The sequence below is a fragment of the Xiphophorus maculatus genome, chromosome 7 (assembly GCF_002775205.1).
Source record: "Xiphophorus maculatus strain JP 163 A chromosome 7, X_maculatus-5.0-male, whole genome shotgun sequence".
In the NCBI taxonomy this organism is placed as follows: domain Eukaryota; kingdom Metazoa; phylum Chordata; class Actinopteri; order Cyprinodontiformes; family Poeciliidae; genus Xiphophorus; species Xiphophorus maculatus.
Window position 1 is genome coordinate 6,669,731 of NC_036449.1, and position 17,294 is coordinate 6,687,024.

The window sequence follows — 17,294 nt, forward strand, 5'->3', positions numbered from 1 at the left end:
CATGTTTTAACTGTAACCCCAACAAAGACAATGGCATCTAACCATGAAAGAAGAAAAAATGTTGTACCCATAATTATACGGTGTAATACTGGCAGCCACAGCTTCTGGCGTTTCACCTACAACTTCCTTTTTTTTCTCTCCTATTTTTTAATTTGTATTTTTTTTTCAACAATGCAGTTTTCTTGTGGATTCTTGTAGATCCTTGACCTACAAAGTTCTAAAAAGGAGAAACTTACCTATGGCACATCCAGCTTTGCTGTTATCCAGACAAGCTCTCCCTGTGATAATTCAATCCTTTACCAGTTCAATAAGATGTCGCCAAATTTGGTGCGAATTGGCGCCCACGGCTCATATCGAAGAAATGAAATGACCTTTAACCCATCAAAGCCTAGCTTTTTGTTGTTGCCTGGATAAACGGTCAATGTGCCTCCACGGAAATAACTATTTAGGCATACGTTTCGTCCTACTCCTGACTTCATCAGAAGCTAATCTGATACTAAAAGTGGTGAACTCTAGCAACTTCCACACTGAAGGGTGTTGCTAACCGAGCTGTGGTCACATGCAGTGCGTTCTAGATCAACAAAGGATGATAAAGTTGGTCTACCACCAAAACTCAAATTTCCTGTTAATGTGAGATAACAAGCAGAAAAATAAAAATACCAGTATGATTTTTAATGTAGCCTTTGTCTTAAACTTGTTGGTTCTCGTTTTCGTCAGGCTGTTCAGCCTCTGAGGCCTGAGCTGATTTAGGTGAATCAGATGTGTCTCAGAGTGAATGCTCTCCATTCATCACAGAAAAAGTCCATCTCTCCGCTGACAAACGCTGAGTCTCACTCAGGAGCAAGGGTTCCTACTTTTTAATCTTTCACAACTTGACAGAGTCCAAGTTTGTGACTCGCGCTGATAAAATCCATCAACCTTTTCATATGCGCATTTTTGCCACTTGAATATTCATCCCGCGGGGATTAGCATGCAGCGTCGTGCGAGCCTTTGTGCGCTGGTGTGCTCTTATTGTGCGTTTCTGAAAAGTCAACATTTGTTCCACACGGAGCCCGGGCTTCGGCAGAAACGAGTGTGGACGTTCAGGCGGGGCGGGGATGAAATTTATCAACATCACATGACGCACAATGGAGACATTAGCTCTGTGGCTCGGCTGTCAATCTGGCATTTGGGAGGGAGGGATGTGCGGTGAATACGGAAGATGTTGTCTTTATTAGCGGGAGCAGAGTAAAGTGAAAGGGCGCTAACAAAGCGGGGCTAGCTCGTGTGCATTTGTGTGTGTGTGCTAACTGGAGGGTTTCTGAGATTTGGACTGATTACAGGAACTGAGGTGCATCCATTATCTCAGCCCCACTTCATAAAGAAACCAAAATTTTCCTGCTTTCTGGTTGCAGTTTTTGTTTGCTTTTAACAAATAACTTCAGCTGACATTTCCTTGGGACGTCTTAGGAGTGCGTTGACCCGGGTATTTGTCGTCTCTACTTGTACATTTGGGAGATTGTAGCTTACTTCAACCGTGACTTTTCCAAAGAGCTGAGAATATTTCAAAATGCGGGATGTTGTATGACGGACAGAGTTTACCGTTGCATTCTCGCCAGCCACGTTTAGCCCGTTCTAATCGAACTCAAGTTTGCCTGAAAAGCCCGGTTTGTTTGGGGAGGTGTGAACGTGCAGTCGGGTTATAAAGCGAACTCTTGTCTGCCTAAAAACCTTAGTCTCAGTTCAGTTGAAGTGAACTCTTGTGCGGTTCAAATCAAATGCATATGTGAATGCCAAGCGGGCCGTAGCCCGCTCCAAAAGCAGGAAGCGGACTACAGCGCTGGGCATTCTGGGTAAATATAACCAAATCGAGTCGAGCACTAGCGGACAGAAATAGGATGCGGTCTTTTAATGACAAAAGAGAAACGCCACTCTGTTTTGGTTTCCTTTTTGTGAAAGAAAACCACAAAGAGAGAAGGAAGTTGCTCTCATGTCGTCTTCAGAGATTTTCTTGTCGTTTCCTTTAGTAATTTGTGGTGCAGCGCCACCTCTGGCGAGGGGTGAAAGGGTTTTTCAATTAGTTTGGTACATTTGACAGAGTGCAGTGTGAAAGCAAAATGTAACCAAAGTTACAGTTTTGTTCCCCAATCAAACAGAGTCTACCAAACTATCAGATGTAAAAACTCCTAAATATTAGAGCTGTCCTAAATTTGACAATATAGTTTCAGTGCAGTGAAAAGAACATGATACAGGGGACATTTCCTCTTGATGTTTCAGAAGAAAGAAAAATCAAAGAAAACCATGTTGCAACCACTTCCAAGCCTTGCTTTTTATAAATGTTTTTGTTTGAGCATCAGATCTGGACTCCAGGCAAGTCAGTTTAGCACCTGGACAACGAAACTACAAGTCCATGACGTGATCGGGGATTAACTTGTGTTTATCTAGTCTTTCTCTCAAACAAAACAAATTGGCATTTAAACATTTGTTCTGGGGATAAACCCGGGGCTTAAACACATCTGTGTGGAGTTTATTTCACAACAAAAAAAAGAAAAATAAATTCCATAGTTTTATTGTTTGACTGAGCAGCTCTTTGAATAGTATCAACAGTTCATTCTCTAGTTTTATATCTGCACCACACGAGGGTCTGAAAATCCTGCGCTTAATTTATCACATTAATTCAATTTACCAGAAATCTCTCGGCCCCCACTTTTTGAGATTTATATTTGGAAGACGCACAAAGACGAGGAGAGAGCACTATAACCGTGTCCCCCCCACCCCCCCTTTTTTTTTTCTTCGTTAATTAATTATGTAACCAAACACTCGTCTGATGAGGCTGGTAGGACGTTTCTGTGAGGGAGTCCAAGTTTCTTTGGCTCCTCAGCAAAGCCTGATCCACCATTCGGCGCTTTCCTGCCAGAATACTAATAACGCGCGCTTTCTTTTTCCAAGCAGCAGAGGCTTTGTTAATACTAGGGTGTGGACCTGTGGGCAGTGAACGTGTGCCCATTTGTGTACATAAAAGAGACAGAGATAGTAAATGCGGCTGGAAGGGGACAGTTTAGTGTTTTTATCGGAGAGCAATGGATAAACAGGAAAGGATGGAGCGCACTAATTGTTTCCTTTTTCTTCTTCTAAAAGAGAAGTTCTTTCTTTTTATATCCTTTAACAGTGGAGTGTTTTGACAGGAGAATAAAAGTCAAGTTTTTAAAAGATTTTTTTTTTTAAATATATTTTAAACTATAAGCCCTTTTAATTAATAGGTGCTTTATAAAGTGCCAGGAACTTCAATATTTCCATCTCCAAAGCTGTTGTTATGCACATTTAAGCCATACAAACCGTGTGCAGCCCATTTTCCAGCTGGCTTAGGCAGCGCAGCTCATGATTTGTGGCTTTGTTCAAGCCCCAGCATTTATTTTGCAGCAAGAAATCAGGAAATATTGCGGCGAAAATTCCATTCCATTAATTTTGGAGGAGCTATTGAGACATTTAATCCCCTTTCAGTCCCTTCCAGCGTTGGTTCACCGCTACACGGGGTTCGTGTTTTTAGCTGTGCGGTCGCTGCCAGATCATTATATTATACTGTCAATGAAATTGGAGGAAAAAACTCGGGTGTTGATGCACTTTGGAGAAAACAGCAGAGCTGAGGAGATTTTCTGTTTTTAGTTTTTTTGTGTGTGTGTTTTTTTTTATGGATAAAGCTCACTGGGAAATGTTTCAGGGTTATTTTTTGATCTAGGTGATTTTCTTTGTTTTTCTTTTGCTGGTTCACAATTTGCCAGACCCATTTCACGTTTATACCGGAGTATTGTCATTGAGGTAAAACATATTAAAAGAGTAAAGGCTACTAATTTAATTTAATTGCTAACCTTGACAAAAATGATCTTAATTCTCCTTCTAACCTGACACAGATTTAGTATTAAGTAGTTAGAGGAAACTATTGTTGTTCCAAATTCTTCTTCGATTATTGTGTGTTAACTTATTTCCTTTAATTTCAGTTAAAGTGCCTCACAAATATTATTATACCCACTGGTTATTAACCCAAACTTTTGAATATGGAGCTCTGTTCTCTTTGGCCTACATTCAAAAGACTATAGCGCAGTGAAACGTGTTGGTGGTGGCAGCATCATGCTGTGGGGACTTGGGGTGATGTTGCTAGAGATATCTGTATTAGAGTGGCCCAGAGTCCAGAACAAAATTCTGCTTAAAATATCTAATGAGACTGATAAATGTCAATAACTGGAGCCGGGTAGTAACTAGTTACATTTACTCAGTTACATTTACTTGTATAACTTTTTAGAAAAAATGTCCTCGTTGGCATAGTTTTACTATACGTTACTTTTACTTGAGTGCTATTTTTGCTACTCGTACTGCTTAGACTTCTTGTTTGTGCACAAGCTTTGTTGTTATATTATTATTTTATACCTGCTGAGCTTCATCCTGTTTTAACATCCAGTATATGTGCTTTACTGACTGTAAATATTTCACAAGTTGTTTTCTTTTCTTTTTTCTTATTTGGAAATGTGCTGCCTTGATCTGTTCTTTTCTTCTTCTTTTTTTAATTTTTTTTACTATTTTTCATTTTAGTTTTTAACATACCAAAATCTGTACATAACTTTGCATTTTTGTCTCTTTGATTACATCATATTTAAACATTAAACCAAATGTTCCCATCAGATTCTTTTTCGCTCTTGGATACCTTTTTGGACAGTTACTTTTACTTGAGTAAAAAATATATAAACCCAGTCGTACTCGTACTCGTACTCTGCCCACCTCTGCCAATAAACGACATCCACTTGTGCACTCAGAATATGACCCAAAGTAAAAAAAAAAAACAAAGTTTATAAGAATTTTTTACAAGCAACTGTACCTCCTTAAACAAATTTGATCCTCATGGTTTTGTTGTTCTCCATTATTCCCCCAATTGTTGAGGGGAATTTTAGCTGAAATGCACTGTTTCACTAAACATATCGTCTTTCATGTCTCCAAACTCATCACGAAGCTCAGTCAGTACTTTGGTGATCGGCGGAGAGCTTCATTTTGTGCCTTCTTTCTTCTTCCTTTCGTCCCTCCAGGGAAAGCTGCATGATGCCGGTCAACCCCGAGTCGTGTCCTCTTGTCCAGGCCTTCCTGGCCGAATGCCTCGGCCGCCTGTTCCTGGGTCACGTCCAGGCGCAGCTTAAGACGGGCCTGCAGACCCAGGAGAGACACCTCTTCCTCTTCAACGACGCGCTGCTAGTCGCCAAGGCCAAGTAAGCTCCCCCCCGTTGGTCCAAACGTCCTGACATTACTCAGACTGTCTCTTTCTGCGGCAGTTTGTCTGGCAGGTTGCAGAATATGGAGACAGAAAGATGAAAACAAGGGCGAGGAAAAAAAAAAATCTGAATGAGAATATTTTGGAAGAACATTTACAAACTCGTTGGGTATTCTGGTTCTTCCTGATGATCTAGTTATGATCTAGTCCAAAGATCTAGTTACCTTTTACCTCTCATACCTTCAGATCCTCACAGATTTTTCCGCAGCGTACAATTATTTCCCAGTCGATCAAATCCATATGAAACCTGGCTGACATCAAAACGCTGTTCGCCCGCCCGCCTGCCTCGCTGGCCCCTTCAGTGAGGGACTCCCCACCCACAAACTAAATCACACAAGGACTCGCAAAAATAGCAACTCGAGGCACACGGAGACATTTTTGAGGTCTGAATTCAGAAATAGACTGTAGCTCTGCACTTACTGTACACACAGACAGGACAAGACGTCTGTGGTGTGTCCCGGCAGTCATGTGCCAGCGGGGTGGAGCTGACCCTTCCAGGACGGAGACCTGGAAGGGTCAGCTGTAATTGGCTTTAATTTTTTTATTTATTTTTTTTGTGGTTGAGTTAGAGGAATGTGCAACGGCAAGAGGGGAAAAGACATCCAGTGTTATATGTGTGCTTTTCCCTCCGTTGTATCGACCGAATACGTTCAACTGGATCATCTACCTCTATAATTAGAGACGTGGTAAACGGATGCACATTTTACTCTGAATATAGAAACTTTTTATATCTTTATTTATAGAAAGTGTGTTGTAGCGGAAATATATTGTGAAATTCTAACCTCAAATTGGATTCAGTTAAAATACTGTGAGAACGTTAAAGGTATTCAGTGTGCTTTATAAAGGCAAACTGAATGTATAAACTAGTTGTCATATTCATTCATTCTTTCTGAGTCAATGATTTGTAAAATAAATAATTTGCTACAGGGATTCTCGGTTTGACTCCCGACTGCAGGAAAAGGGTTGCATCTTTTACACTCCTCTGGTAACACCACAATAAATCTAAGCTTAATTTCGAGCCTATGATGCAAAATTCACATTTTGCATGTTTTTATTCTTCCATTTGGGCTTCAGCTGTTTCTAAAAACACTATCCAGCAAATTTTTATTTATTTATTTATTTTGGCATTTGGTTTGGTGTCTGGAAAACGAGCCGTTTCAAAAGTCCCCGTTTGGTTGAGTCACGTTACCTAGCAACCCCAGCAAAGCCTGGTTCGTCTCCTGCGTGTGCTGTACAATGGCTGCCGGAAAAGACAAGTGTTTTGTTGTTGACTTGCCATCCAGAAATCACTTGCTGCGTTCTCGTTGGTTGTGAAGGAGGCTCCACTAATGCTTTTCAAAGATGTACAGTGGTGTAATTGCGTACCTGTTTACATTCGCACATGAAAATGGCTGCAAGCATTGAGCGGCCAGCATCAGCAGCTTATTTAAAGAGGCAGAGGCCCTAAAATAACTCATTCTGGAAGGCAAAGCTGAATAGACTAAGATCTCATAATCCAAGAATGATTTTGTGCAAAAAAATTGTAATGAACATGTTTTGCATAAACTTATCCCAACCTGTTCGAGGCAGCATAATAGGTCTCCTTTAGATGTCTGCAACAGTCGGAAAGCTTTTCAAGACTTCGGTTTTTATCTGGGCCAACAGTTGTTTTGTACCTTTGCAGGTCTCCTACTCATTTCAAAGTAAAAGCCCAAGTCAGAGTGTGTGAGATGTGGACGGCGAACTGCATGGATGAGGTGTGTGAGGGAAGCACAAACCCAGAGAGGAGCTTCGTCATGGGATGGCCCACCTGTAACTTTGTGGCAACTTTCAGGTAAATATCTAGTCTTGTACGCAAAACACAGAGTAAGAAAAATGACTTCCTGAGACGTCAAAGGCTGTATTCTTAAATGATCGCGATGTGATTCAAATAGGAGCAGATTGATGTCGTTGTCGCCGCACAGAATTTCATTAAAACGCTGTCCCTCGAAGTCACCCAGCTCAACATGAAACGCTCTTGTGAGTCAACAGGCTTGTGTTTCTGAAAGAGTACGCAATGTTCTGAGATGCAGAAGCACATCACGGAGGGGGAGCTACAAATCAAACGCGCGGCTATAAAATCCCTTAAACCCTCGAGCGTTTGTGGCTGTTCCCGTTTTTTTTTTTGTTGTTGTTTTTTTATCCGGAGCGGTTCAACTGAGAGAAGACGACCGCATGTGCGCGTGACGGGCCCCGACACGTAGCACCAACAAACGCAGTCGCACGTGCCATGCTGTGTGTGTGCACCTACCTGTCAGCGCCACACACGCACACACACACATCGCATTTTCTGTTAGCAGGAATCAAGCCTTCGCTCCAGGCAAAGTCTGCGGTTCGGGATTTGGAGAGAAGCTAAAGCTTTAATTATTACTATGATTATTTTTTAAAACATTTTTCTTTTCTCATCTTCAGCTCTGAAGAGATCAAGGACAAGTGGTTGTCACTCATCATTGGGTGAGTTGCTCCCTGGAACAAATGCAGATCACATGTTTTGTAATAGTTGAGATGGGGTTTTTTTTGTCCAGCTCTGCGTGAATAAAAAGTGAAACTCTGTATAAAATGAATTACGTGACAGCCGTTGAAGTTATTTCATAATGACAGACATTCTGAATGGAGAATAATTAATTGCTCTCCTTTCTTTTTCTCTCCATGTTCAGTCGGTTAAACGAAGGAAAAGAGAAGGACGATCCCAAAACCATTCCTCTGAAGATATTTGCCAAAGATATTGGAAATTGTGCATATGTACGCTTCCTTACACTTACTTCCCCTTTTTATTCCTACATCACAGAGATGCTTTCACTTGTTAGCAGCATTGCCAGCGTTTTTATTTTATGCATGTAATTCCGTGACGTTTCTCCAGGCCAAGACGCTCGCCGTCAACAACAATGACAGAACCGACGATGTCATTCGAATAGCCCTGCAGCAGTTTGGCATATCGGTAAGTAACAATGCAAACAAGGTTCATGTGATGCTAAAGAATCTCATCATTTTCAGCGTTGTGCATGTGACGCACATGTGAACAGAGATTAGTCCGTCAGAGTGCTGTGGATGATTTACAGTCTGTAAGAATTCAGTAAAACTTGGGTTCCAAACATAGATTTCAATTCACATTCGACATTTTGATTTCTAGGCGTCTAGCATTGACTAGTCATTATTTATTCACTTTAGCACCAGAGGCTTTGTCACACTGGGTGGATAGGGACATGGTTTCTGTAAAACTGGTTTTTTTAAACGTTTATTTAACCAGATAAGAAAAAAATTGATATCCAGGCTTTTTCACAAGGATCACCTGGCTAAGAAAAGCAGCAGCACACCTCACAATGACAAAAAATAAAGATAGACATAAAACATATGTAAAATGTGAAAAATTGGCAATAAGATGCAGTAGCTGTGTCAATTTAAGATTTAAAACAGCTAAACTATAGGAACTATTGACAGGATATCTGTTTATCAAGCATGAGGCTTACCTTTTTAGACGCTTCAGTTTGACTTGCGTCGATGGTAGCAAAGGTGACTAACTTTGACTCTTACTACAGTAAACAAGTTCACTGGAAAATAGATTGGGTTTTCAAGTTTCTAGATCTTGATCTGTTGCTTCTTCTTCAAACAAAAGTAAATTTCTTCTTCTTCTTCTCTGTTTAGGGTTGTGTGAAGGATCACCGATTGTGGGTCAGTTCTTGTAAAGATGATCCTCCATATCCTCTCATTGGTGAGCATTCTTGTTATCTAATATTTAGAATAAAGTTCAAGTGAACAAATAAATGATAGGAATGATTTCTAAGAAATTATCCATGAAGGTTTTTTAAAAAAAAAAAAGTATTTACTATATATATATTATCACAAATTTCAAGTTGAAAACATCAGGCAAGAGTAAAAGCTAAGAAAACCCCTCAGAACATCTGGGAGCGTTTCAGTCCAGACGATTTTTCTTTTTTTCTTTTACTCGCGGTGGTATTTCCCTGACATTCCTTCACCATAACTTTTTTATTCTGCAGTTCACATGGAATTCCTCCGTTTTTAAGACGTCGCTGTCGCCCTGTGCCAACTCGGCCCTGATTTCTATCACGTTTTCTCTTTTGCTTCTCCTCCTCGCGCCGCACATACCACAGCTTCCGCCTCTTAACCTCTGCGCTCTGACCTTTCCATTCAGGCCACGAGTTTCCCTTCAGCATCAAGATGAGCCACATTCGGGACGGAGGGAGCAGCCCTGGCGGGCACGGAGGAGGACCAGGGAGGGAGCCCATGAGTCCGACCGACTGCCCCGAAGTTCTGCTGCTGGACCAGTGCCTTCCCCCAGACACCCAGTGCCAGTTCATCCTCAAACCCAACAAAGTGGTCCTTGAGCCTCCACAGATTATAGGTGAGTTGTGGTTTTTTTTTTCTAAAAAAGGTTTTTAAAATCAACATTTCATCAAATCACATCCAATCTGGAACAAACTTCCAGAAAATTGCAAAACAGCCAAATCAACAGAAGTCATTTAAATGAACTAAACCTGTTTACTGTTGCCTTTGAACCGTAATTAATGGAACATTGTCCAACATATACATGATACCTATTGATGTTTTTGATGATGACACTCCATAAAATGTAATGTTTGTTCTCAAATTGGTGACGTTTTTATGATGGAAAGCTCTTTGAACGGCCCTGTTGATGAAATGTGCTCGATTGCCATCATTCTGATCAGAAACGTCGCAAAAATTGAAATATTTTGGTAAAAAAGGAACAAAATTATTCATATAAAAAACTAATTGCGAGTTCTGATATTGGCCGTTTGGGCAGTTGCCTAATGGGGCATTAGACCATTAAGGGGCCACATGAGCGCCAGATATAACAGGATAACTACTCTTAGTTGTGCTTTTGAAGAAGTTTTCTGTTGCTTTCATGCATGTACAGTTGGCACCACTTGTTTGCTGCTAAGGATAACAAAAATCCGGTGATAACATCCACTTTGGTAGGAATCTGCAGAAGGAGACTTTTGCTGCTTATGACTAAACCCTTCTACTTTACTTATACATCTTTTACCTGATAGAGAGAGAGAGTCATGAAGTTGGAGCGATGGACTGTGGCTTTAAGGCAGAGGGGTCAAACTGTAGCTTTATGCTTCTTGTTTTCTTGAGGGCCACATGAATTGAACATTACTTTTTTCATTTGTACCGGGCCAAATTACATCAATGTGAAAAGTTGTTGAAAAAAATAGCTACATTTTAAGACGTACTAATTGGACGCAGAGAAATTTGAACGGTTTATAAAACTGGTGTTTTTTTTCCCTTTGAGGACATTGATGACCTTTATGTGGTGCGAAATGAAAAACGAGTTTGACCCGCGGGACCAGATTCTGCCCGTCAGTCCGATTCTCTGTGGAACTGCATGAATGAATATGAGAGTAAAGAAGCGTTAATGCAGAACAGAAAGTACTTCCTTACATAAGCGGCCTCATGTTTGCACTCGGTTGCCGTCGTTCGGCCTGCGGACGAAGCAACAGGTGCACGAGAAGACAAGAAGAACGGTGGGAAGAGATCGAAACGACAAAGGTTTACAGCAGGGGTTGGGACAGACACCGAGGCAAAATACAAAAAAAACCCTGTCAATATGGACAGAGGCACAGAAAGCCCAGAAGGCACAGAGACGAGTGTGAGAATAGGAAGATGGAAAGCGAAAAGAGATGACACAGCTATTGAGTAAGACCGAAGGCCGGCAGAGGTGAAGGAAAAAAAAACAAGCGATTTCGGATGATGGCGAGAGAGAGGAATTTGGCTAGAGGGGGGAGGATAAGAAAACGGGGGACTTCAAATACGAGCAGGATGGAGAAATGTAAGGGGGGAGGAAGAAAAACACGACGACGGCTGCGGCGGACGGGGCCGAGGACAAACTGCGGATACAAAAACCGGAATGGAAAAAAAAAAGGAGGGGATGACATGGGGGTTTAAAGGAAAACAAGTTGTGGAGCAAAAATCTGTGTTTTCCAGTCGAGGAGGCTCCAGTTTACCCACCGCAAGCATCGCCTCGGATTCTTTAGCTTCAACCATAACAGCGTGTTACGCAATTCCTCCATACTAGCCTCGCAGCCGTGGAGGGTTTCACCCTCACTGAAAGCTCCCAAGTGTTTGCATCGACCCAGTGGCTGCAAGGCAAAATCCCCTTTTCAGGTTGTGGAAAAACACAACAACTTTCCCCTCATCTTTCCTCTTGGTGGATCAATATGTAGAGACATGAAAAAAATTTACTTGACTTGGAGGATTTTATGAAAACCTTATATAAGTTGAAGAGGTACAAATACTTTGAAAAGCACCGTAAGTAATGACGGGAGGTGGTGGAGGACTTAAAGAATTGTACTCAAATACTTAAATGTAGTTGAAAGTAAAACGTATCCATCCAAGAAATTACTCGAGAGTAAAAAACAAGGCAACTGAAGTACTGATTTACTTATCAAAAATCAAGCAATTAATATTTAAAAATTACATCAACAGACAGATCAAAGTGTAAAGTTATGTGAAAATTTTGCCATTTTAAAGACCAAATTGAAAATAATTCATGTAAACAACAAAAACTTCAAAATCGGTTTCTTTCAATATGAAACTTTTGGGTAACACTTTATTTGACGGGGTGTGCATAAGACTGACATGACATTATAATAAACATGACACCCACTAGGAACATGAAGGAGGAAGGTTAGACTGTTGTCATGAAGTGTCAATCGGTAAATAATGACACTTTTAAAGGATTTGAATGCAAATTTTAATAGAACTTTTCATTAAAAGTGTCATTATTTACCGAATGACACTTCATGTCAACAGGCGTAAACATTCATGAAGTCTCCTTCATGTTCATGACGGCTGTTTTGTCATGTCAGTCTTATGCACACCCCTTCAAATAAAGTGTTACCAACTCATGAAATTTTAGCAAAAACTGCAGGTGTGTCTGGTGAATCTTTGGTTAAAACATGTTTGATCTTCATTCAATGAAGTTACTCACAGTGGGCAGAGTACCTAGAAGAGTAACAATACTTCATAATAAAGTTACTGGAGTAAAAGTAAAAAGTACAATGTAGTAAAACTATTCCTAAAAGTACAACTCCCCCTCCCCCCCCAAAAAAGTTAGTCAAGTAAATGTAACTAGCTATGACAGAAGTGGTTCAGTCACACCCCTCCTTCCTTGAAGTTTTTGCTTTCTGCGTTTATCCAAAAGATCACTCAGTTTCAAAACAAAATGTTCTGCTAAAGCATTGCAACGTCTCGAAGATGCTCACTTAATCCGGACCCGTCAGCTTCAGGCATGGAGCGTCTGATGGGACTCTCCAGACCACCACAGCCCTCATCATTCACACATGATTATTAAGCCATTAAACCATCTAAGTGCTTCATCCTTTGGAGCTGAACATGAATCATCAGGTTTGGTTTATCTTGCGAGTTATTTTGACACAACTCCGTTTTGCGCAATGGGATTGAGAAGTGTGGCCGCCACGTCACTCCCTCTCTAAACACCAAAAAAAAAGAGAAAATGTTTCCAATATACCATCTCTGTCACCCAAACATGCTTTATAATTTCTCTTTAAAACATTCCAGATGATTTGCTCCAATTGTGGTTCTTGGGGTTAAAGAAGCTTCTTGGCTGAGGTCGGAGAGAAGACTTAGAACAAAATCCACTAAATGGAGCCTGCTGTGCTTCTCAATGGAATCAGATGATATATAATGGAAACTGTCATCATTACTTTGTTTGTGTGTTAGGTTTTGATGACCTCCGACACATCACTACCGTTCTACTGTTGAAGCGGAGGTAGTTTGTTGCATGCAAAGACCCTGAATGTGAAGCGTAAACATACACAGATACGTGGTGATGTAACAACTGGGGATGCATCGATAGCAGTTTTTGGAGTCGATGTCCAATTTCTGATTTTTCTGAAGCTTTGATGCGCTTATTTTAACCACTGTAAGAACTTTCCTTCTTGACCTCAGGATATATTTCAGTGCTTTTTGGTTTAAATGAAAATATACATTTGTTCACTATGGTACATTTATGGTCAACGAGGACAATGCGATTTCACCAAAACAGCCAAAGGTTGTTTCAGTCGGCAGCACTAGTGAAGAGCTCACCTGAACCTGGTTTCGGGTGAGTTCAAAGTGCGGTCACTATTTATTTTTTTCTTTTTTGTTTTTTCTTTATCTTCTTTCGTTGGTAAATTTTGGCCAACAAAATGGAAAGCAATTGATAAACCCCTAATATTTGGAAATTGACTGTTTTTCTTTTAATACAGCAACAATCTGAAACCATTTTTTATGTTTTTGATCTTTAATGATATACAGATTTTATAAAACATTGTGTTTTTGAGCCAGTATGACTAAATAAATGAATAAAAAGCTAACTGTTCAGTTTTTAATTTAATGCATTTTGTGGACAAACAGTTTGGACACCACCGCTCTAGTTTATGGGACAGAGGAAAAGACGGATAAAACTCAAAAACAGTCGTACCACATCCCCTTTATAAGTCGTATTATATCTCCTTGGAACTTTCCAAAACACAAAAGAGCACCATGTCAGAGGAGGACACTAATTAACAATCGTCTGACCTGATATTTGAGACACAACAAATCATATTTACTAATAGATGAGCTAAATAGTTTTTATCTTGAACATCTTACTGTACTGGAATTAGCATTGCTAAGTGTACACCGCCTCACTCTGCAAAATGTAACGTTTGTTACGGATTTCTCAATTGGTCTCTGTCTGTTTTTCTGCCTTTATTTTTGTGGTTTTAGGATGCACAAATGAACTTAATTTGATTGTCCTTAGCATAAGTACAGCCGACCTTCACTCATAGGTTTGCAAACGTATGCCAACATTTCTTATTCAGCGTCTTTTGAGGATAAAAGTGCAAAAGAAAGGGGGAAAAAAAAAGAATCTTGTTTGAATCTGTTTAGCATTCCAGTGATCTGCTGAAGTCTGACTCTCTCACACCAGACATTCCTCCTTAGAGAGTATGATGTCAGCTTTTTGCATTTTCCTCGACATTGAAAAATTGCAGAGTCTTCCTGCCTTTGCAATGTCCTCAAAAGTGTTGTTAGGTGGACAAAGTAAATCACTAAAAGGACAGGATTTTTTATTTTATTTTATTTTTTTTGCTATTTCTCTGCATATTCTTGATTAAAAATGTACTTGATGTACATAAAACACTTTCACAAGGTTCCCAGAAAACAGAACGACACACTATGTAGAAGAAACACATTTTGTCCATTTGGAAAACTCAGAATGAACTTTTGTTGCATTTGTGACCTCAGTACGTTGGATCGGTGCAGAAATGTTGTTTACAAAGTCCAGGAATGCGAGCAGAAGTAGCGCATCAGGTTCAGCAATTAACCTGAATTACTCGGTGCCTTTTTGCCTGCGGTGTGTGTGTGTGTGTGCGTGTGTGTGTGTGTGTGTGTGTGTGTCCTAGGGTTCCAAACCGTCCCTTAATGCTATGATTATAAAAAAAAAAAATTCAGCAAAATCCCTTCACTTACTTTTTTTCCCTCATTCCAGTTTTTTTTATTGAGCTCTATTGAGACCAACTTTCTACCTCAACAAAATCAAAGCTAGTCCGCTAACCAAAGTAGCAACCACATGTAACTGAGGGGTTGCCCTCTATTAGATGTTTGTCAAATCTCATATTTTCTGCCACATTTAGGCTTTCAGGCTTCTCATATAAGAGTCTATGAGCTTCAATGTAATAGACACTGTTTCAGCTTAAAGAAGAAGGCTAGAATCAGAACTAGCTTCTTTGTTTTAGGGTTTTAAAGTCTCTCTATCGCCTCCTCATTGAGTTGTAATAATTTCACAGCAAGGTCAGTGGCTCTTTGTTGATGAGAAGTACCAGAGCGGGCCAGTAACTGTGTTGCTGTTGAACGTTTGTTGCAGAGTGTGTTCAGGCACGACGCCATGACCGACTGTTGAATCGTGAACTCTGTGAGCGGTATGCGGCGTGTTTTGCGTGGGGCCCGTTCTGGCCGCGAGGTCATCCGCCCGCTTGAAGAACCTTTTGTTTTTGTTCAAGTCCCCACCCTCGGATACGAATCACAACTGCCTAGTAAAACAAATGGCGTTATTTCAAGACCGTAGGCAGGTCGGATTCGCAGCAGTTGTGTGCGACCGCAGTTGCTTGTTAAAAGATTTATTACGAGGTTGCGTGTTTTTTTTGCCAGGTCACTTGCTATTAGCGGCACATTATGTGTTACAGGTTGATATGAAATCCCTTTATATGTGGTAATAGAAATAATTAGGGATTTGCGCAAGTAAATCACAAAAAGAAAAGGCTAAAGTCGACTTTTGGCTCAACCTATTCCAACATGCAGGAAGCACTCTTGCCTTGCAGCAGGAAGGTCATCGGTTCGAATCCTGACCTGGGGTCTTTCTGCATGTGTCGGTTCTCGGTTGCATTTTCCACGTTTTATCAACAGATTACAGAAGCGTTCGAAGCCTTTTCACTTTTTTTTTTTACGTTGCAACTACAAACTCGTGCCAGTGCACCCACAAAAGGTAGAGGTTAATTCTGAACTGCAAGGGAAATGATACGTGATTTTCAAGTTTTAGCTCAAATAAAAAATTCTCTGTAAAGAGCGTTTATGTTCAATCGCCTTTACTCTGAGACCCCCAAATGAAATCCGGTGCAACCAGATACTAGACCAGAACCTCTGGTCATCTCAGACCAAAACTTAATTTTCTGACTCATATCTAAACTAGGCCTACCATTTACTGGTTGATTAATGGTCCCAGAAATTATTGCGAAAAAACACTAATATTGTTGTTTTGAGACCATTTTTAAGTGATATTGATAATTGCGTAATAATTCAAGTTTGCCCTCTTAGGACTAATAAAGTAATAAACACGACAACCAAAAACTATGAAATAAAACAGAAGTAGAAAACCCATACAACCAAAACCATAAATGACATGGATTATGAAGTTTTTGTAAGCAAAATTACCCTTCAAGAAATATGAATGATCAGAATGGAAATTATTGAGCTTATTTTGATTTACAAAGCGATTACTTGACTATATTGCGACAGGCTTAATCTAAACTTGAACTTGATTTATCTTCCAACAGAACAGCAATCACAAAGATGACGCCGTAGCTACTTTGCATTCGGTGCATGTCTTCAGACCTGTAATTATTCCGTTTTAAATGTATATGTTTATATATATTTTTAAACAAGTCCATACATTTTAACAGGCCGTTCAGAGTGAGCAGAGGACATGCAGACGCATGGCAGACCTGTGTTTGCAGAGCGCAGGTGCGGACTGTGACCTCACCGCTCGGCACGCAGCAGAGGACACTCAGTGACAAATGCGAAGGGACATCCACAGGGCCCCATGCATGTATGTGAGAGAACATCCACGCACGGAAAAACATAACCACATCCTACTGGCGCACACAAGCCTTAAAATAAACGCTGTCCTCAACCACCAGCACGCGTCTTCCTTCATTTTCCTCAGCGACTCCTTCTGTGGGTCTGTCTTGTTCCGTTTTCATCAAGCTGCACCAAAAGTATCCGTCCTGCCTGCACACGCCTCACCTCAACCTGCCCTCAAATGTAGCTACAGGTAGACCCAAAGAAGTAAACGATAAATCAATGAATCCCACCATGAATTAAAACGAGCTCAGGAAGTTCCACTGATTTATTGTTTTCCTCCATCTCTCTGTTTCTACCAAAAACTGGATGACAAAAGTTTTCAGTCTGATGCTTTGGTCTCAACTGGCCCATTTTTGGCGTGCTGTGGTGGCGCAGGGGTTAGCACGCCCCACATTTGGAGGCCTTAGACCCGCGGACGTCGCGGGTTCGACTCCCGGTCCCGACGACCTTTGCTGCATGTCCTCCTTCAAAAATGGCGCCGGCTCAGCTGGCTGCCTGCAGACGCAGCTCCCGTCGTGTGTATGTTAATCTGTGTATAAAAAATTCTTGCTGTAACTGCGAAATAATTTCCCTGCTGGGATGAATAAAGTAATTCTTCTTC

At 40.7% G+C, this 17,294-nt stretch overlaps 1 protein-coding gene across 1 annotated transcript in view; it reads left to right on the forward strand.

Annotated features, from left to right (window-relative positions):
* The window catches only part of LOC102229351 (rho GTPase-activating protein 20-like), a 38,398-nt gene that overhangs the window by 8,140 nt on the left and 12,964 nt on the right, over positions 1-17,294 (forward strand). Inside the window, exons 3-9 of the mRNA XM_023337553.1 lie at positions 5,052-5,228; positions 6,954-7,103; positions 7,721-7,762; positions 7,966-8,050; positions 8,169-8,246; positions 8,951-9,017; positions 9,459-9,668. Coding sequence (XP_023193321.1) covers positions 5,052-5,228; positions 6,954-7,103; positions 7,721-7,762; positions 7,966-8,050; positions 8,169-8,246; positions 8,951-9,017; positions 9,459-9,668 — 809 coding nt within the window. The remainder of the gene's footprint in view (positions 1-5,051; positions 5,229-6,953; positions 7,104-7,720; positions 7,763-7,965; positions 8,051-8,168; positions 8,247-8,950; positions 9,018-9,458; positions 9,669-17,294) is intronic.